This window comes from Chrysoperla carnea, chromosome 5 (assembly GCF_905475395.1).
Source record: "Chrysoperla carnea chromosome 5, inChrCarn1.1, whole genome shotgun sequence".
NCBI classification, from domain to species: Eukaryota; Metazoa; Arthropoda; class Insecta; order Neuroptera; family Chrysopidae; genus Chrysoperla; species Chrysoperla carnea.
In genome coordinates this window covers 12,204,774-12,227,920 of record NC_058341.1, presented here as the reverse complement: position 1 = coordinate 12,227,920, position 23,147 = coordinate 12,204,774, and the positions used below count along the sequence as shown (strand labels likewise).

The 23,147-nt window shown below is 28.3% G+C and overlaps 1 protein-coding gene across 1 annotated transcript in view; it reads right to left on the bottom strand.

The window, feature by feature from the left end:
* LOC123300067 (TWiK family of potassium channels protein 18) overlaps positions 1 to 23,147 on the bottom strand; it is a 63,339-nt gene that overhangs the window by 7,342 nt on the left and 32,850 nt on the right. Inside the window, exon 3 of the mRNA XM_044882538.1 lies at positions 5,990 to 6,408. Coding sequence (XP_044738473.1) covers positions 5,990 to 6,408 — 419 coding nt within the window. The remainder of the gene's footprint in view (positions 1 to 5,989; positions 6,409 to 23,147) is intronic.

Sequence of the window (23,147 nt, the reverse complement as noted above, 5' to 3'; positions counted from 1 at the left end):
TTAGTAAGACACAGAAAAATGATTCAAGAAAAAATGTCAAACACCTATTATTGGATCTAGACCTTGAAGGTCAGTTTAAAATGAATTCGTTTTCGATACCGATGAGAGACAGATTAATTTGATTAAGAATAATTTTCTTCATATAAATACGTTTAACCCCCAAACTAAATAAAAGGGTGTTATAAGTTTGACCGTTATTTGTGTGTGTCTGTCTGTCTGTAGCATCACAGCGTCTAAACGGATAAACCGATTTTGATTTTTTTGGTTTTGTTTGAAAGGTAATTTAATGAAAAATGTTATTAGCTTTCAAGAGCGAATTTAGGGTTCCGTACCCGAAAAGACTAAAAATTTACTATTATCATCCAAATCGGCTCAGCGTGGAAAAAGGCTTTAAGGAAAAAAGTAATTTAATAGAGTGTGTTTTTAGATATGTTTCAAATGCGAGTTTAGGATTCCGTAGCCGAAAAATTTGTCAGGGATTTTTTAAATTTAGTAAATTTCACTTGTTTTGAAATATGAATGAATATATTCAGTAGATTGTAAAATTTTAACTAACCATGAAAATATCTTGGAATTGTAAAACTCTGTTTGGTCATTGGAATACTAATTTTTTCTGAAACTTCTTCCAAAACCCTTAATTGGACTAAAATATTTAAGTATGATTTCTTATTCAAATCCATTCATATTTCAAAAAAAATATTGGTGTTGAGGATGATAATATTTTCAAAACGTAAAAATACTATTTTTAATCTTTAATTTAAGAATCTTTTTTCTGGATTTATCTTATTCCTATGTCTGCGTTATCTGGTAAGAGTATTATTGTAATATATGAATATATAAATATTCTACGAATATTTCATTTTAGAAAAATAGTTTTCGTATAAAGTTATATATTTCTTATGATATTTTCTTGTTGTATAAATGAAACAGAATACTATTACCCTTACTGGTATAAGAGCCAGCCAGCAGCGTCAGGTAAAAATTTTAAGACGACTATACTTTGAATATTTCAGATGAAAATTTTTAATATCTATTAAAAAAAATTGAGAATATACTATTTGATGATAGGGACGACTATAGTTAGAGTATTGATGATTGAAGAGCGATATCTATAATATCAAATTTACGAGCATCACTTGCACACAATATATTATGTATTTTTGTAGTTGCGTTTTTGTAGTGTAAAGCCAAAAATAACTCATTGCTTGACTGCAAAGCATATATTTGGTTTATAAGTATGTACCGTGCAATAAACCAAAGTTTTTTTACATTTCTTGCTTACAATAACCTTAATTTTAATTTGGCACAAAGAATTTTGTTTGCTTTACTAGCTTTACTAGGGAGCATTCAGTGTTAGTTAATGTCATTGCTATTAGGTAAAAATTTTCTGCATGACAACTAAAACACAATAAAGAAAGAAATATCCGAAATTCAGCTGTTTAGAATAAAGCTTTCGAAAAACGTTACCAGCTATCGTACCATACGTTACATATACGTTGGGATATTTTTTTTCGAGAATAGAAAAATAAATTACTATATCTTGAATAGAAAAGATTTCTCAAATTAGATATGTCATCCAAATAAATGAAATATTTTTCAGTGAATATGACAAAAACATAAAATAATTGATATATATGATATAATAATAACTTTTAGGAGGTCCATCTTTATTTTGTGTCCTTTGAATAACAACCACAATAATTACTAATTTTCTGATATTTTGGAATTTTACTAAACAGATCCTCACTTGGTGTTTATTTTTAATAGAGAGCTTTTATTTGCGGTTATACGAGCGAAAGGGCAATTTTGAATAAAAGGCTTGATTTTTTTTAAATATGAAGCTAAGTCTTAATTAATTAGGGGTCAATTCTGAACATTATCCGATACAGGAAAGTTAAAATTTTCCGAGAACAGGCTGTTATATAACTGCTTTATGCGATTCTTTTCCTTTTTTAGATTCTTGCAGTTCTTTAATATTTTTTTCTGCCGATTTCGGAAAATTTTGTATTAAAGGGTAGTGTATGAAAAATTTGGACTCCTGAAATAGATATAACGATTAATTAAACAAACATATTCGTGGTATTTTTACAAATATGAAATCACTTCATTCGATTCCTTCCAGACTTTTTGAATATTTTTAGAAATATTCTTTAAAAGCGTATCATTTAATTTACTTGTAATGAAAATATTTAAATAAAAATTCAGTTTTAAAAAGTCTGTATTTACAGAAGAGAAAATTTTTTGTAATATTTTATGTTGAATAAACAAAGAAGTAAATAAATTTCGTTGTTGTGAAACACATTATTTTATTTGAATTTCTTTAACCCAATAATTACTTAAAGGTACTACCGAATACCTCAAAATTGTACCGATAGATAAGATTAATTTTATGGATAGATTAATAATCCAAAGCACAATAATAGCACGGGAATAAAATGCGATAGTTAGAAGAACAGTGCCAGAAGTTTCATGGGACACCCGATAGGAACTGTGTTCTTTTGTACTATAATTAACAAATTTAATTTAACCGCAACCGCAAAACCACAACTTCGTTGAAAATGCTATTAATATTTCCAGATAATAAATTATAAAAAAAAATGTCAGTCAGTCGGCGCCGAATAATTTATTTTATCTGACATTCGATAAAGCGATGTGCAACATCCAAAAATTTTCAACTTCTAGTATGTCGGAGAGCAATACCTGATTCTTTGTAGCTGTGCCCTTTCTCGGGTTACGTAAGGATTGAAATCACGTAACGTAATTGATATGAACTGGCACTAAATGTTGCAATACTTGGTATATAACTAACTACCCACTTTGTAATTGAATTTTATAAAAAAAAATCTCTTTTATTCGAGTAAAATAATTTAGTATTTAGGTAACATTAAATTAATTCATTAATTAAGGAAGAACGGTTGTTTTTTTGAGAAAAAATTACTCTCTTCTATTTAATCAGTTTCCATTCTTTTATTATTTAGAGCGACAGTTGGCGAATTACTGAGCATTGCATTGACACTACAAATATTATAATACCTTTGACAGTTTTATATTGCTGTTTAGTACTTTTGTAATGACGATATCGAAAACTTGTGGTAGTAATTATATTTCTAATCAACAATTGCTATTGTTAACTTAGTCGTTTGTTTGTTTATAATTTTACTAATAAAAATATTAGTGTTTAACAATAATAATAATTGTAGATACTATCACATGATAAGATAGTGCAGAGCATAGTAGTGTCTAACATCGGAAAATTATTAAATCCATTGAACTGATAGCGGTAAAATTGAGATGAATTGTTCAAATTTTTTCAGTTTTTGCTACGGAGTAAGAAAAACGAAAAATTCAAGAAAATATTTCATGAAAACTCCGTTCATAGATGACTAGAACCTGGTAAAAATGATGCAACCGACTAAAATTCATTTTCGAATTATGGCTCTCGAGATATCAGCTTTAGAGGACTTAAAAACAAAATTAAATCAAAAATTAATTTTTGGGTAAAAAATGATTTTCATTAAAATTAAGAACAGAAAATATTTTTGGGTTTTTCCCTTTTTTCTAAGGGGTAAACCTTGATAAAATCGTAAAAATTCAAGAAAGTATAATTTTTTCCAAATTTTATGAAAACATTATTTGAAGCTAATTTGAACCTACCAAAACCAATTATACCGGCTAAAACCATCTCTGAGTTATAATTCTCGAGCTAGCGGCTTAAGCGTCCTCAAATATAAAATCGAGCCAACTAACAACGCTATAACTTGGAACAAACAAATGATACGTTCAAATAAATACGATTTTCATGATTGCCTTGGGTAATGATTTTCATTAAAATGGAGAAAAAGAAATATTTCCGTTTTTTTTCCATTTTGTCTTGTAAAAATTCGAGAAAATATAATTTTTTCCTAATTTCATGAAAGCTCCGTTCTAAGCTAATTTGGACCTAACGAAAACGATTCCTCCGGGAAATATTCATTCTAAGATGAAGTTCTTAGAATACTAGCTTCGCAGGGCACAAATTAAAAATTCAATCAGCTATAACAATACTATATTTTGGAACCCAGAAACGATACGCTCAAATAACGACGATTCAAAGTTTTTGGGTCTTATCAAATGGCAACTTCATTAAAATTGAGAAAAAATTGAATCGATAAATTCAAATTAATCTGGTTTTCAAAATTTTTGTGCTAAATTAAAAATTTCCTAACAAAATTACTTGCACTATTGTGTAAAACATATTGCAAGTGTTAAACATATTCCAATATGGAAACTAGAGTGCGACATTTGTATATACTTACAAGTGTTATCATATTCAAAATATTTGTATTATCCAACGTATAAACATGTTTACATGTTTATTTCAATGTAATAATAATTACTTTACACATTACATGCATAGACAAAATTTTGTCATTTGTTGAACTTCAAAATTACTTACTTTAAAATGTAAATTCAATATTAGTTCGAGATCTAATTTTCTTTAATATACTAACTTAATTTTATAGTTGCTTATTTTAAAAGAATAAATATTTTTTGGCAATAAAAATAGGTAGGTATTTTTGATAATTAGTTCGAGATGAGTATGTCGAAACCATTTCGTAAACATCTGTTATATTTGAACTAGTCGGTACAACGTTGAAAATTGTTTTTCATATTATTGAAACATGACAAAAGGAACTTTAAATTAACCATTCATTCAAGTTAACTAACCAGCTAGTTTATCATACTACTTAATAAAATTTTAGACCATGGCCCAACAAAAGGAACTCGGCTCTTGTTTATGCTATGCCTTGAACGTTTCGTTGAGAAAAATAACGCAAAAATGGCTATATAAAGCCAACTTAGGCTATTGAAATTTCTTAGAAACCAAATGACACGCTTGGTGTAAAGTTAATATTGAAAAGAGCGCGCCTGATACACGCGCAAGAGGTATGTTCTTGACCCCTTATCCATTAACAAACCATTTTCGTAATTTGCAGATGCAGAACGAAACACATACAGAATGAAAATTTCTAGGCAAAGTTGTGAATCTGTGAATCATGAGAGTAATCAAGGAAAATTAGTTTCGGTTTGTCAAAAATAAGAATTAGAGTAAGGATTCAAAATCTAAGCTCGAAAACCGATGACCAATTTTAATAATTTCCGCTACGTTCTTAAATTTTATTAACATATGAAGCTGCGTGGTTTAGTGGTAACTTGCATTTAATATAACACCGTTACAAAATATACAACAATAACAAAACAACGAAAAATAAAGAAAAAATAACATTAAAAAGGAAAAAAAACATGAAATAATAGCACAAAATGATATTCGTTGGTACATAGAGAGGCTGGTGGTGTACAGTCCGTTCACTTTTCGTAAGTCTATAGCAATATTAAAATGGTTCCTATCTTTTGGAAAGTATTAATTTTAGTAATTACTATTTTTGCTACAAATTATTATAACTACGGTTGATAAAAGTCTTTGAGATGGATAGTTCAGGAACAAAACTGCAACAAAAACCTTCGTGGAAGTGATTTTTCTTTTCAACTGAGTATGACGTCCGATTTACGTATCCAAAAGCGTGTAAGCTACTTCGTCTTATGTTTCAGATTTTAACCCGTTTCATAAACGCGAAAATTGTGGTCACTGTTAGGAAAATCACAAAATATGTCAAGCAATCAATACGACCAAAGGCGCCAAAGTCATAAGCAGGAATAATTTAAAAAAAAACTGATCCATGGAAAAACTAGACCATTAACAGAGTGATCTATAGTTGATTCATATGTTTGAACAGTAATGTTGTAAATTACTAAGGTTTTTTAATATTCATCTATTTATTCAACCCTTAATCGTAGTGCCATTTTGTCACATGACAAAATAATTTATTGGCCCAATAGGTAATCGAGAACTAAACGTACGGTAAATAGAACACAGAGAATAACATTCATTTTTTTTAACTTTGACATTGATAAATTAAGAACGATAGCGTAAAATAATATTTTATTTTACCTGCCAATCATCTCTCGCTGTTGTTGTAAAATGTTGTTGAACTTCTGATTCTATGGATGCCTCACTACTGCCGTCACCATGATCACCTCGATGATGTCGACCAACAACACTAGCAGCACCAATAATATCATTATTATCTTCATCCTCGTCCTCATCATCATCATCATCATTGTGATCATTGTTATGCTGTAACTGTTGTAATTGCATACGACGTCTACGTTTACGCCGTTCAGCCCGTCTACGTGTAACTGATGGACACCATCGACATAAACAACATTTTGCATAGGTCCATTTAAATGATCGTGCCATAATATCACCAATATTTGATAAATATAATAGGAATAATGGCATACCGATGATTGCATAGATAATCGTGGTTACTTTACCCCATTCTGTACGTGGTGCGATGTTTCCATAACCTTGAAAATTGAAATAGAAAAGTTACGTTAATAAAAGAAAAAAAAATAGGATGAAATATTTTTATTATTATTAAGGATAAGGAAATTGACTTTGACAATGTGATTATACTTTGATGATATAATAGTCCAAAGGCCTACGCCCAAGAAACCTACTGACAACATTGTCATTAGACTATCACAAATGAAGGAAAACAAATCGAGTACATTTTCTTCTCGGTTGAACATTTGATCGGATTAAGGTCCTCCAAATACTGAAACTTAAGAAATTTCAGAAATTCTTGTTTAGCCAAACGGAACACGTTATAGAAAAAGTTAAATTTACATGTTAAGAATAGAATTTTCCGAGGATTTTTTTGGTTAAAATTTCAACTTTGTAAGAGCTGAAAGCTTTTCTTTTTGTCAAACAAGAAAAAAATTTTGTTTTCGACAACTGAACCAAAAATAATTAAAATTCATTCTATGAATTTTTCCGTAAGGATAAGTAATTTTTCATTATTTTTCATGTTATATGTGATAAAATCAAAACTATTCGACAATTGCCAATAAAGAAAAATAGTGTATGGTTTCATATGAAAAAGAAAAATGACTGATTAAATTTTATTTTGTGACAAATATGACATTATTAATATTTCTAGTAATCACCACTAACAAAAAAATAAAAGTTTAAGATTAGTATCTTTTTTAAGTTTAATATTTCCCCACATAATTGCAAAGAGTTGCTTCTGTATAGTGGTACTAACATTAAATATGAATTTTTATTTAAAAAAAAGGAATAAACTTTAATATACAGGGTGTTTCAGGGTCAGCAGTGATAATGCTCACTTACCAATCGATTTAATTAAATCAAATGCATTTATCTAGATGAATATTTAGAGATTCGTTCAATAAATCGGCAAATGACTGGATTTATATATTTTTTTAGACATAGTTAAACTAAAATAATAGAATTTAACAAATCTTAGAAGTAAAATTTTATGAAGTCTGTGTCTAGCTTCATCCATCTGATAACCAGATGAGTGAAAAATACGCCTATGAAAGCTTGCCTTTCGAAAAATTTCATAATTAAATTATTTTTAATATATCGTTGTATTTGTCTATATTTACTTACGCTATGAACAGGTGAGTCAATACAGATAAAATTGATTCTTTTGAAATGTCACCCCTACATCCCTACATCCCCCGAACTACCATCATGACTCTAACAATGCCACAATTGTTAAAATCAGACAAGTAAAATATCATTCACAGTACGGTAAAACACAGTTTCAATTCATTTGTCAGATAAAAGTATGAAAAACCCAATAATTTGACAAAAACACTTTCTCTTTGCGGATATTTTTCAAGTAGTTATGTGGTTATTATGCTTCATCTTGTATAAAATGGTACATGAATTCATTCTGTATTTACTAATACCTATACTGGTTGTTTAATTTACATCTTGGCATAGTACATCTCTTACGAGTATGAGAGAGTACGTATGTATACATTAAGCAATGCATACAAGAAAGAGGTGTTATAGGCGTGTTTTCCTGCTATGGTAAATTCGATAAAGGCCAAGTTGTATACAGTTCACACAGCGGCAGTAGAATCGTACAACTTAAAGAGAACTGAATCTACAACACTTTCAAGAAACATGTATCACATATAACACCTCTTTCTTAGACGCATTGCTTAATGCATGTACTCTATCATACTCGTGGGAGATGCCTATGCCAAGATGTAAATTAAACACATGGTATAGCGTACGAAGAACATACATGCACAAGAAAAGTGGAGTTATATTATTATAGTCAGCTCTTATACAACTTTTTAGATATTATATCATTGATGAACGAACATTAAAAGAATAGAAATGAAATAAGAGAAAAAGTTTGAAAGATGAATGAAGAAATATAATTGAGCTATATCCTTAGGGAGTTCTTCCACACAAACCATACACCAGAGTTAGTTGTGTATAGTGTGTATAGTGCCAACCATCAAGAAGTAAGTAACTAAGTAACTAAACTCATGATGGTATGCTATATAGTATATATGTATAACAACATATATACACAACTTATAATACTTACTCTATACAGGCTGGTTTTGTAAACTTTCGCTCCCTGAATAACCTGAGAAAAGAAAAAGAAAATGCTCTCTACCAAATTTTGGATCTGAAACCTAGTTTACGAGAAACTTAACCTATCCTTAAAAAAAAACTATAAACCAAAATCTTATACATCGTATCAACTTCAACCCAATATACTATATGCTTAAGGTATGTGAAATGAGCACGATGGAATGCGTACAAAACTTTACAAAGAAAGGGAATGTAATAAAACTTAGTTTTAGTTGTTAGTAGCCACACAGAGCTTTTTTGTAGTAATTTTGCATTTAGATCACTTCTTCACACTATGATAAAACACATCCTCTGTTCGAGCAGTGTTGAATGAATTTTATTTCTATGAATATACTTTTTATTAATTTATTAACATAAACGTAGGTTTGTTAATTATCTCGTAAACGAGGGGGTCACAGATCCAAATTGCAAGGACAAGAAATTGCTACAAAAAGTCTCATTTTAAAAAAGAAAGTTTTCATAATATGAGAGTATGAAGACGTATAAAAAACTAAATCCAGAATTTTCATTCCCCTTAAAAATTAGACGTTTCATGTTTTTCAGTTTCTGTTTTTTAATTTTCCATTCGGTTTTCGAAATACAAGGGTGAAAACTAAGTGAAAACTAATTTAAGAATCACCCAGTATAAATAATAAACACATAACAATATTTTTGATTACAGAATGTTATGTACTCAACATTTGGTGATTTGTATGAACAAAATTTAGAAAGTCAAAACTTTCGAACTTTGAAACATCACAGATCGGTATAGGCCTGAGCAATTTGTTGGAAACTCCTGACATAAAACACAATCATTCCCTTAACAAAATTTCTAACCTATTCTGACGATTTAGATTCATTTTTATTTATAAATATACCGACTTGAGTGTGTTTTTTTATACAAAATGAAAATTCTGATTCGCGTAGACTTTTGTTTAATAATCTGGCGGATTCTAAAATTTATTCGAATCAAAACGCCCATTAACAGTTTGGTATTCTTCATCAAAAATTTATATAAGGTCTAATTTACTATGAAAATTTCGTTATTTGTCGATGTTGAGGTAAAGGAAAATTATTTAACTAGGTTTTAAAAAATTGTTCGAATGAATGGAGACAGAAAATCAAGTTTTTCGAAGATTCTTTTTATCGGTCGTATGTTAGAAATTTTTGAATAAAGCTCATTCAAAAGTAAGGTTAAAAGAATTTTCACCAATTATTAAGTTTCAATCAATCGGAAATCAAATACCTTTCTTTATCAGAATAAAAGCAAAAGTAAAATTGATTCGTAAAGATTTTCTAAGAAATCCAATCAAAATCAAAGACAGTTTATTCTTTTATTGGTATTCGAAGAATCTGTTATTCGAGTATCAAAAAGACAGAGAGCAAATCTGTACAACAGATATTTCCTTCACCTGGAACATAAAGGTATAGAAAATCATTTTTGATGAGATATATTGAACATCATTGCGCCATCATGATATGAACACCTTACAAGTAGATTCACTCAAACTTAATAATACCAACATCTTTATTATGAAGCAGAAAAAAGAAGAAGAAGTAGATAGATATTGATAAGATATATATCAAATCGAAAAACTTAACCAGAAATATTATATACAGCGAATGAACACATTGATTACTGATTGACTGACTCCTTATTACAGTCAAAATCCGTTATTACGACATCGGTTATAACGACGAAAATGAAGGGTTTCATTCGAGTACCTATTCATTGTGTGCGTAGTCATGGCAGGGACAATTAAATCGATGCCAGCGCTTCCAATGAAAAATTTTGGCGATAAAGGAGGCTGTTATGACTAATTTGTAACTCTTTACATGTTAATGTTATAGAAAATGTCAAATTAAAATTATTGAAAAACACTAATTAATTATACTTAATGCATTAAAAATTGTGAAAATTAGAAATCAAATTGCACAAATATTATTTTTCAAATATAAATTATCAAAATTATTTATTTAAATTTGTGAGACAATAATATTAAATTTTCAGTGTAAGTCATAGATGCAATCCATACAATTATATATACATCCATACAATTCTATAATTAAAGTAGTGTATCGTTCCCTTGGAAACGCATCCAATAAAACTCACACACGGTGCGAATAGATAAATACATGTAAGAATTTCGTCTATACAACGTTGCTTAAAATGATATATCAGCTAGAGCAACCAATATTCAATGATATTATAAGCCAACATATCGGCTATAATGACTAACTCATGTAGATATATACTTTTCCAGTTTAACAAAGCAACATCATAGTGCTTTTCCGAAGTTTATTCTCGACTTTATATAAGCTTATATATCGGATATAGCAACTATAATATTGAAATATTGGAATTAGCCAACAATAACGACCAATAGGTCGAAATAAGAAGACTATCGATTATAACGATTAAAATTTTCTTCATTATCATTAAAACCGATTTTGACTATACTTTCCTATACTTTTATTGACAAACGGACTCTTATTCGAACTTAAATCATTAATTTTATAATGAATTCAAAGAAAAATATTTAATAACAAATATTCAGGTATTAATAAAATATGATTGGCTGACGTGCATTTCATCATTCTAAAGAAAATGTTTCCATGAAGTGATTAAAATTTTTTCTTGTTAGAGACTTCTTTTCCATTGTTTGGCAAAAAGTGCCGTATTTTTTTATTCTATATTCAGTTTTTCTTTCAAGTAAAATATTTAAAATTTTAAAGGTAATTGTAAGAATAAAAAAAAATTCGCAGTCGGGATCCATTAAAATCTAGACCAGCTCAAATCTTCCCAATAATGAGTCCCGACTACTAAGTCACTACGTAAATTCCTTGAATTTTTTTTCTATAATAAATATATATCTTATAAATTTTATAAAAAGTTTAATAATAGAAGCCTGAATCTCTAAATCAGTGCCTAGTGTGCCTTATTATAAATTTGTCACTGGCTTGTGATAATAGGCTTTGACGTACAATAATTAACAAGGCAAACAAAAGCTACTCTAGGACCAATGGTCGAAGTGGAAATGTTTTCCCGCCGAGAAAATAACCTAGCGCATCGATTCATTTATGAGAAAGTCTCGAAAGTTATGAAAAAATATACATTTATAAGAATCATTATTTATATTTTCAAATTATAATTATTATTAAAAAAAATTGTTTATAATAAAAACTTCATTTATTATTATTATTGTAGCTGCCTGCAATACCGATATAAATAATAACAATAATTTTTATAGAAAACTTTTAATGACCTTTTTATTGCAGACGGGAAAAAAGTACACACACGAATTTAAAAAATATTCAGCCTTTATTCCATTCCTTTCATTTTTTTTCGAAAATCAACCAAATTTTGCTTCGTTCTTTATCAACTACGAGAGAAATAGTGTTACGGCGATTGTTTGTATCCGACATAAAATGAGTAACTATAATTTGACCTATAATTCAATAACGGCTATAATTTAATCTGCATAACTGATTCCGTATTTACTATCGACTTGCTGTTTGCTGTTTTTCTTCTTATCTTTCCAACAAATCCAGCAAGAACCAGCTTCTTTGTATCGAAAAAAACTAATAAATCTAATAATAAATAATATCTTATTCCACAGTCGCTGAAAAAATGTTTTTTTATTAAGTACAGAATAATTTTATTTACCTTATATTTCAATGCCAGATATGAAAAATATCTGTACTGTGAAAGCAATAAGGTGAAATACTTTATTTTTTATTAAGATTAGTTCATTTTTCTTGACCTGGTGTCATTTTACACAGAATATGCAGTATATGCATCCCGAATATATATTATAAAGTTTTTACTGCTTTTTTCATTCCTAATCAATGGCTACCAACATTTTTTATAAAACAGTATTGTTTACTTTTTAATTTATCGAATAAATTTTTTTCGTTGAGAGTTTAACTGTCTGCATTCAATAAATTAATTGAAACTATTTTCCATATAGGGCGTTACTGACAGTTTAACAGCATTTTCAAGGAGGCCCTGGTCTTGTGATTACGGTCCCTTCTTGCAGAAAGACGTCAGATAGAAACCCATAAACGTCAATACATTTTTTTTTCTAAACATATTAAAACATAATTAAAAATACATATTTTTTAGCGAAAAGAACATAGTTTCTATTTTTTTATAACAATATCTATTTAGGACCTTTTTTGGTAAATGCCACCCTTCCTTTTACTTCGAAATTGACAAGTTATTAATAAAAACATTCTGTATATGTTCGAATTATTTTATATAAATTTTTATATAATTTAAAATAAATTTTTCTTATTTAAAGTTGTAAAATTAATACAAATTATATGTATAAATGTATCATGAATATATTTTGTACAATATATCATATATTGAATTATAAAACTTATTATTATAATCATGTTTAATTAAATATTAAACATAGATAGGTATATTTAAATTATACATGACTTGTATAAAGGAACCAAAAAACATTATTTATTTCTATCTACGAAATTATGATATTCAATCAAATATGTATAGTATGCAGGTTATAAATATTTTCAATATAAATGATTTAAAAACTAAAAATGTACGCTGTAATGCACTAAAAAGTAGATAAGTATTTAATTTGTAATGTAATTCAAAGCGTCTATATGCATTCTTTGAATTGAATGATTTGACAGATATCGACCATCCCACGCTTTCAATTTTTCATGACAATAAAAACTATAATTTTTATTTTTATGCAATAAAGTGTGGTGTTGCAGTTTTATAAACCAATTTATTTTGTTTTCGATAAATGGAAAATTGTGTACTCTTTGTACCCGGGCGAGTAAAGAACAACAGTAATGCTTGCGGAAAACAGTTATTAAACAATTATTCGATGGACTACCGGGACTACCATCCGTATTCCAGGGACAACCGTCCATCAAAATCAAAGTCAGTTCAAACACTTGACATTTTTAATATACAAAAAATTTTCAATAAAAAGAATTCATATTGGAAATAATGATCTAGCCAAACCGTACATTAGGTGTATGATATGTATTATATATCAAAACTTTATTTAAAATATAATTAAATTATCTAACGTATTTATGTATTAAATTAACAAAAGTTTATATTTTTAATGTCATTAATTAACTGTAAATTATTATGTAACATAAAAATAATTAGGGTTAAATACTGTTCGGATGTTTTTTTTTTTTGGTTGGAAGGTATCTTCTACTTACCTTAATATATCAAAAACATATGAGTGTACATCATTTTGAGAAAGGTTGAAAAAAAGTATTCAGACATGTTTAATATGATTTTTAAATAATTATGAAAGAGTTATTTTAATTTTTATGTCTATAAAGTCGGATAAGGAGTCTCGCTTCGCCTCGCCTTGTCTTACTTCTCTTAAAAGGCGGTTTTTTGGCGAGTAAAGGTCATCTCACCAAACTCGTGTATTCAGTGATTACACGGCTTTCTTCAGTGGTAAAGCAAATAAAATAGTCATATAACAAATTCATCTCAGTAACTTAATAAATAGTTAATTGGATCTCAGTAACTTCACGCAATGTTTTGACGAGCACAATAACTTAAAACATCAATATTTTTATTCATAATTTAACATAGTCTCTGTGTGTTCAATAAAAAATATTCTATTTAAGAAACGTAAGCTAAGAAACATACTAGAAAGTTTTGTGACATTTACATCATATATTTACGTAACCAACAGATCGACTTCAAATTATTTACGCCTTAACGTGGTCAAATAAATAACTAAGAAAATTTATTAAAGTGTACTTACTCTTCCTTGACATCAAATAACTAAGTTTAAAAATACTTTATACAAAGGATATCTATCAATTTCTTTTGTTTTGTTTTCCTTGTTCGTGAGTTTTCATTCTTTGTAATTTTTTTTATTTGTGGTTTATAGAAAAAAAAATCAAAGATCGTTGCGAATAAAGGCGTTCTGGTAAAAAATAATACAGCATTGTTCAATAAAACTCCACTAGAGTTTTTTCAATTTGAAATAAAGAATTTGAGTTTTTTGGTGATGGTGTAAAATCTTGTTCAATCAAAAATTCGTTTCGACCTATGCATATCGCGATTACTGGTTACCAATTTTAGCTCCAACACACTGACAAAAAAGAATTCTTAAAAATAACTAAGTCTGGCTGCAGCAACTTTCTTGTGTAAAAGTTATTTTAATCCGCCTTCATACTTCTTTCCTTCCGATATTCTGATACTTCAAAGAACCCGTCTACTTTGTACACGGGTAAGTGATATTTATGTTTCTTCCAAGAATTATGCGCTCAACGATTTTTAATGTTTTTTTGTTCATAATTATTAAACAAAAATTCATTATTTATAAAACCTTTTACTAAAATATTTTTAATATAATTAGATTTTTTATACAAAAAAATAATCATTCAAAAATGAGAAAATAAATATATTTCAGGTGTACATATTTAATTTAAAAAATTAAAAGCATATAAAAATTTTATATAATAAGAAAAAAAAGAAAATGTGTTTTTGCATGAAAGCTTTTTGTTTATTTTCTTTTTCATATAGGTATACACTCTCATTCCCACTACGGTCTGTTACCAACCTGTCAGTTTCGTGCCATATCGACCGTGAGCCCATAATGAATCGAAATTTTCATTATTTTTTTAATTTCCTTTTTAAGAATTGAAATGGTTTTTTGAAGAATAAAAAAAGGTAATGTACAATAAATTATAATAAGTAATAATTCTTCAATGGCAGTCTAGTAATAATATCACTGACCCAACAGACACATTGAGTTTAGACTGTAATTAGTTTCGACCAAGTGTTTAGTTTCGACTAAAACCTACAGAACCCAAAAAACTACTCTATATTCGACGAAATCAACCCAAGAGAAACTCGTAGTTACAACAATATTCCGGATCTTTAAAATTTGCGATCAATTTGTAGGTTTATTTTTTCTGGTTCTATTTTTTCGGCTTACCAAAAAAAATGGCCGGACGTTTAGTACACATTGAAAGAAGTTTCGTTATCACTAAAACATAAATTGTTATTATAAAAATATACTTTTTTGAACCCATTTAACACCCCCACCCACTCCTCATTTTTTCACTAACTCTCTTTTAACTTGGCAGAATAAAAAGAAAATCGGACAAAATACGAAAATAAAAATTCTCGATTTCTATAAATTCTTCACTTGATTAATACTACAAATTGTCAGAAAAGGAGAATCATAAAAATTTCATGTCATTATGATCTTATGATCTATTTTTAAAAATATTGAAGCCTATTAATTTCCAGGCCTCCCCTACACACATACACGCCCACATTCTCAATTTTCATAATAAGCGAGTAAAGATACAAAGATGATAATAAAATGGAGAATGTTATTGAATGTAAACATTTTTTTTTAATTACAATTTTCCTGTGTCACGTAAAAATTATCGCTTTCAAAAATGAAGTAGTATGATTTTAAAGTTTTTCTAATAGATATAGTGTTTCAAGTTTTTTTTTTGTATAATGCATGGATAATATAGTAAGGAAACACTGATAATTTTAGAGGTTAAACGAAATTATGAACAAAAGGAGGCTAAGTGACAGCATATGATGTGAAGATTATAGCACAATAATTTTTGTATCTAAAATTGAAGTTGCACAGCGAAGCGGGTTGATCTCAACTAGTTTTAATAATAATCGCGTTGAAATTTCACGAATATTTTCAAAATATAATAATATTCAATCATAACGATGGTTGCTTATATAATATTTGTTGTTTTTAACATTTGTAACATTTGCTAATATTCCTGATAATAAATTGAATTACAATACGACATTGAAATGTACTCTAAAATAATAATCATTGCAACTTGAGTTCTACTCTAGTGCAGTACATTATCATCTCTATTACCAGAAACTATTTTGATTAGATATAAATTTAAATCATCTCTTCAAGAGCAGCAGCTTTTTCATGTATATATAGGGTGGTTGTAATATTATTTAAGATAGCTTAAACAGGTAATAATTACGTGTATATTTCAATTATTAAAAAGTATTCATTTCAATGCGAAAAAAAGTATTTTGAATATTTTTTTTTTAAATATTGCAGATAGGAAAATATTGTTTATTTTTCTATAAAGATTAATTTTTATTGTTTATCTTTCTATAAAAATTCATTTTAGTACCTGGATGACCGAGTTTTGCTCGGTATTTTTTAGTTAAATGGCACAAATTTTATCAATTATTTGAGAATCGTATTAAATGTCTTCACACAAATACTAATTTGAATGTCCCGGTAATTTACTTTATTTCGTTATCTACGATATACGTGTAACGCACCAACTACCTATCAACCAAAACAGACAAAGCCACAAGGACTTCACACTATAAATACGAAGCTAACCATGTACAATGTATATACTCGCCAATAGATGTCAGGAAGAGTCATATTCCTGAAAACATGGATAAAACGACGTTTTATAAAAATGAAACCTAGCTAGATCGACCATTCTCCTCTGAAACCCTCGAATACTAAATTTCTTGAAAATAGTTGGAGCCATTTCTGCGCTTGTTGAGATATATACAAGAATTGCTCCTTTAAATATATAAGATATAGCCTTTTTCATAGAATTCATATCAATATTCATTTCAGAAAAACAAGGAGCCAAAATAATTCATTAACTTTATTATGATTTTCGAAAAACTATAATCTTATGAACAAGAATCTCATGGAAGCCCCAAATTCATTTTGTGTTTCTATCAAAAAACATCCATATTTAAATCGACATGAAAATTGATATACGTCGTCTTTGTTACTCAATTGAAAGATTTCCATAGAGATTTTTTGCCTCAAAGAAACTGTCTTCAAAAAAATATAGCCCGAATCATTACAAGATTGTGTTAATTGTTTTGATGTGAAAACGTTTATTATGAGACACTCTATATAAAATTTAACTAAATATAAAGTTTAATAATAACATTATCATTTTATTTTAAAATTATAACAATGCCATATTATATATATTGTTATAACACAGAGTAAAGTAAAACATTTATATAGATTAACTGCCAAAAACAGTAATATATTTTATTGGCACTGATTTGTTGTAAATTTAATATGTAAATTTGGCAAAAATATATCCAAACCAAACCACAGAAACAGAATTTGTTGAATAAAATTAGTGTTTATACTAAGAACTTATAATATTTTATTTCTAACGGCCCGCGAGATATTTATAAAACTCTTCGAGATTCGATTTGATTTACAAAAGTAGAAGTTTCTTACTTTTGAATCAAAAGAAAGTGGAGCAACATTATCAAAAATTTATGTGTTCATTCAACACTTGCCATTCACAATATCTTAAGGAGATATGCAAGGATTGAATAATACTAGAGATTTCAATAAAACTTAATAAATACGTTTTTTGATTAACAAAGCTTTAATGTCCGATCAACCTTAAAATGTATTTCTTTTTATTTAAATACTTAACTCTTAAGATATTCGAATATCCAGAAAATAAAAACATTTCTATGTATACATTATGTTAGTTTTATTAGAACACAAGTCATTTTCTAACATTGCTAATACTTTGTAGTCAAAAGTATTGCATCATTGCAAGCAATCGATGAGAACATGTCCCAGGGGCTATTAAGTTAAGTTGTGAAAACTTTTCTATAGTTACAATTACTCTAAATGTATGTTGTTATTCCAACAGCTACAACAACTAGGCGCTACAACATAGAAAAGCTAGAAAACTATAACATGTGACTTGTCGACGGATTACATTATTATTATACTACAAACAGCCATTAACCATTTTATTTCTTACAATTTACATTGTATTACGTCATCCTTGTATACCTTACAACAGTCCAACCCAGAGCACACACGGATTCAATTATATGTGTATGTACATAAGACAGCGATAAGTAATACATCTTCGTATATACTCGATAGAGAACGTTGTACGTGAAATTTGGGTTGTTTCGTGAGACAGACTATGAACTACCCATCATCACATTCATACCTTATAAATGCTAACAGTTTTGGAATAATATATATACTTATTTCTGTCTCTTTCCTTCAAATCGATGAAAGTAAGTTTCTCTTTTTCATATTTGAAAAACTATATAAAATGTGAAGTACATGCTGTTATGCTAAATTATGTTAAAATAATGGTATTTATCATATCAAGTATATGCTAACAGTTTTATATTTTTAAAATTTTAATTCCTAAAGCTTTTTATCTAAAAGCCAGGGGCCAACATATTTAAGGCACATTCGTTAAACGACACACAAAAACCAGTGATATGGTCGTCAATAATCAATATCCTGTTAATTGATATTAATTATTGAGATGTTACGGGCGGTGTGCTCAACCAACAATCTTATTATAATAATAAATACACGGTTAAATTTATATGTTTAGTGGCGTCATGCTCAAAAACACAACATTTCTGAGAATGATCACAATTGTAAAGTAGACTCCTAAAAAAGGAATCGCTCACGAAGTTTGGAACGTGTGAAAAATTACCTGATGTACCGAGGACCATTAACAAAATTAACTCGATATCTATATAAATAGAGATATACTTATCATGCAGAGAAGTAAGTATAAGCGACTAAAACAAATTGCTAGAAAAGATGATAACTTGTAATCTATGATATGGGTATGTCCAGGGGCGGATATACTTAAGGGCTTTTGGGCTGCAGCCCATGGCCATGTAAATTCAAAATACCTGCGATCAATCAGGTTGGCAAGCCTGGGATCAATGGCACTTCTGTTCTCTTCATTATGAAAAGAAATTTGTTGATCATTAGCTGTGAAGCGGAGTATTCTTTTCTTTCTCCAGGATGTCGTATATAGAAAACAAACATAGGGCAAGGATTTCGAAAGAAGTTTCAATGTATAAAGCAAATAAAAAAATATACAGCATAAAAATGGAGAAAGGATGATTAATAATTTATACATCATAACTAAACATAACCTGTCAATTTATTTTGTCATAGTCGTATTATATAAAAAAAATATTTTACTGTCCTTTTTTCCCTATACCGAAGACCTTCATCATTATAGAAACAGTTATTTGACGAAATGGCAATTAGATCAGTTGTAAAGCACGTCCCTAAGCAGTATACGCCCAGGGCTCAACAAATTCAAGATTTTCCATTTGAAATATCCAAGGAACTGCATGAAATTATTATAAAGTAACATTGTTTTTTATGAAAAATGCCGCTTGGATTTAAGCCTCAGAAAGCCCTGAACTCTTTGTAACAATATTATTTACAACATTTGCAATTTTATAATGATACACACATTTATATAAATGTTGATAGTTCCAACAAACAGTATAGAAAGCAATACCATTGCAAAATAAAGTTACGGCTAGGTACGACAGCGAACACTAAACCAAAACGAAAATAAACCCATACAAAACAGTATACATATAAAGTTAAGTGAATACAATCCTGTTTATATACTTTCTTGTATTCGTTGTTATTTGGGGTTTGTCTTCATGCCTGGCCGTATCATAACATAGTATTTATAATATAGCAAGAGTAATATCGCAACCAGCTAGCATACTGTTTTGTTAAAGACTTTCACACACTGAATAAATTGTTAGTGACACTTTAAACTGTATTTGTAACACAATGAAATACATTTATATATGTTATATAATAAATATTACTTACTCGAACTGATAAAGGATGGTCCAAAAGTCATTGGCGGTGAAAAAAAAGGGTGTATAAGGGATGATATTATGACCAACACTCTGAACCAGGCATGCCTTTTTACGTTCTTAACGAGATACCCTTTTAGACACTCAGACAAGCACAGCAAGGTATGCCTCCGTTAATTATATCGATATTATTTTATTCCCTTATCAAATTTCATGATTTATCCATCATTTTTAAGATCATCGTGTTGGCTAACTTCAAAAACTAAATCCACGATCTAAAAATGTATCGCCCTGTGGGTGGTTTTTAAGATATAATTTGGTTCACTATATAATTTTATCGTATCTGTAATAAAATTGCCTATACACAATACAAAACTAGTTAATTAATATTGATAACTTGTGTCACTTATATATTATTTCTCAGGTCTAATTTTAACCACGGATATCGCATTGCAGACTTCCCCCTGGATTGACTGTTTAATTAAATTTGGATAACAATATCAAGGTCAGATGAAGAATGTCACTAAATTAAAATGTGTATAAATTTGTTAATTGTAATTATTTTACGTTTACCAAACGATAATAAAGGAAAATTAGTTCATTCTCCATGCACAGAATGATTTTGCGTGAATTTTGAAACATTCTGTATATACATTAAACACAACAAAATAATCTATCTATTTCATTTTTACTTCTGTCACAATTGTATAGAGTTCATTCATTTTATTTTAAAATTCACAAGTATGATCAGTTTGGAAAGTTTTCAAAGTGGAATTTTTATCAGTCCAGAAGAACACTATGCCAGTTATATGATTTTCACCTTCATTTAGCTACTACCCATATCTTAGGAAACCAACCCAATGAAGAATGAAGCATCTTTTTATAAATAAATGTCAATGAGTTCTGTAGTAATCTAGGTTAAATTTATTCCCGCATGAATTCTAAGAATTGTAGAATAATAAAGATACACACTTACAAACAGAACTTAAGATTTCTCCTCAATATGAGACACAGAAACCATTGGCCTCCATCTTCAGAAACTTTAACCACCTTATCTCACCAAGGTATTCACGCTTTATTCCAAGCGAACGTTCTTCATTTTGAGCACTTTAAGAACTTTCTGTACTATAATGTATATACATTAAGTAGAATTCTCTTTTTTATTCAATTGTTTATTTATTTATTTGTTTATTTATGTATCTACTTTCTTTTTTTTCTTTTTTTTTTTATTATTATTTATTTTATTTATTTATTTTTCGACGTTTCGCTTATGTTTTGTTTTTTTTTTTCGTACAAGAATATTTTTGTTCTATGTGAAACAGTAAAAAAATGAATTTATTTAAATTTTTTTTATACATTGAATCTGACTTTAAACAGTCTCCCTGGAAAAGAATTGTTCCTGTATAAAGACATAATTTTGTTTCTTTCATTGACCATTATGTACTAAACATGGCATATGTAATCTATCGAAAATTAGAATTAATTTCTATATTAATAAAATTTAATTTCGATTTTTCACAGATTCATAAAACATGAATTTTTATTCAATATGTTGAGATTTACTTTGTGGAATTCCATATTCAAATTAAAACAACAAATGTTATATTTGTATTACTTTATTTATTTGGCATAGTCCACTTTTTTTAAACATTTTTCAAAAGAAAAATAATTGTTTTACATGTATTCGATCTATTTGATCATCTTCAGAACATAAAATTAAATTAAAAATACAAGTTTATATATTGTTAGCTTATTACGTAATTACCGATAGTAAAAACAAGTTAACAACTTGTTCAATATTTTGTTAAAAATACATATTATTTTACTAAAACTACATCTATTTACCTTGAAGGTCAGGTGGATAAAAATTATTCAATAAACTTATTTTTTGTTTTTCAAAAATTTATAAATATGTCAGTTATTAGTTTGTAATTGGAATCAATTTCAATATTAATAAAATTTAATTTCAATTTTTCATAAATTCATAAAACATGAATTTTTTAATTGAATTTCTCTATGATGGTATCCAATAAAAAAGTCCGGACATTATTTACCACCATTAAAATAATTGAATAAAAATATTCATGTTAAAAAAATGCAATTCATAATTTGATGTGAATAGAATTAAGTATTTATAAATAAAAATAGTTTGCAAAGCAGTAAAAAAAATTTATTAAAGGTACAGAAAAGCAAACAGAAAAGTAGTAAAAGAAGATGGTTCAAGTTCAAGAGAAATGTAGAGCACTGTTTAAAATGAGTAAATTTTTCATTTTATTACATTTAAGACAAAAGTGATATCAATTCGAAGGTCAAACATAAAGAATTAAATATCACACAACAAAAATGATAGAAGTTTAATGGTGGAAGTGCAGATAAAGCCATGTACATATACTCTACCAATATTAAATATTTTGTTCTCTGCGCCAACACCTTTATGATATAAGAGCTAATAATGTCACGATATTAGACGACTGAAATGTTGATATTAGACGACTGAAGGATGAAGTACGCCCGGCATTTGAGATCCGTATTGTTGCGTTTATTACAATTACAAGAGCTAAGAGTTTACGAAAGTTTAATTACTTAAAAACTTAACTATATTTCACATTCAGAATACAAATATTGCATACATTAACATGTAAGATGTATGTATTCCATTAGCATACGTCCAAAAATGACTTGTTGGCTAATCTACCTGGAAATAGGATGCTTTTCCTTATTAAATTTCCAATTATAGTATGCATTTACATATTCTAAAAGATTGGATTACATTAAGCAAAAAGTAATGATACAAAAAAGTAATGGAGCTTTCATTCTTATATTATATGGTAATGATAACGGATTAAAAAAAAATAAAGACATTAAACCTTTGTGTATTTACCGTACGATAATATAGCTGCTAACCATGTACAGTGCTATTCATTAAAAATACAAACATTCTAATTTATTCTTATATATGAATATCAACGCTTTTGTCATGGCACTTTA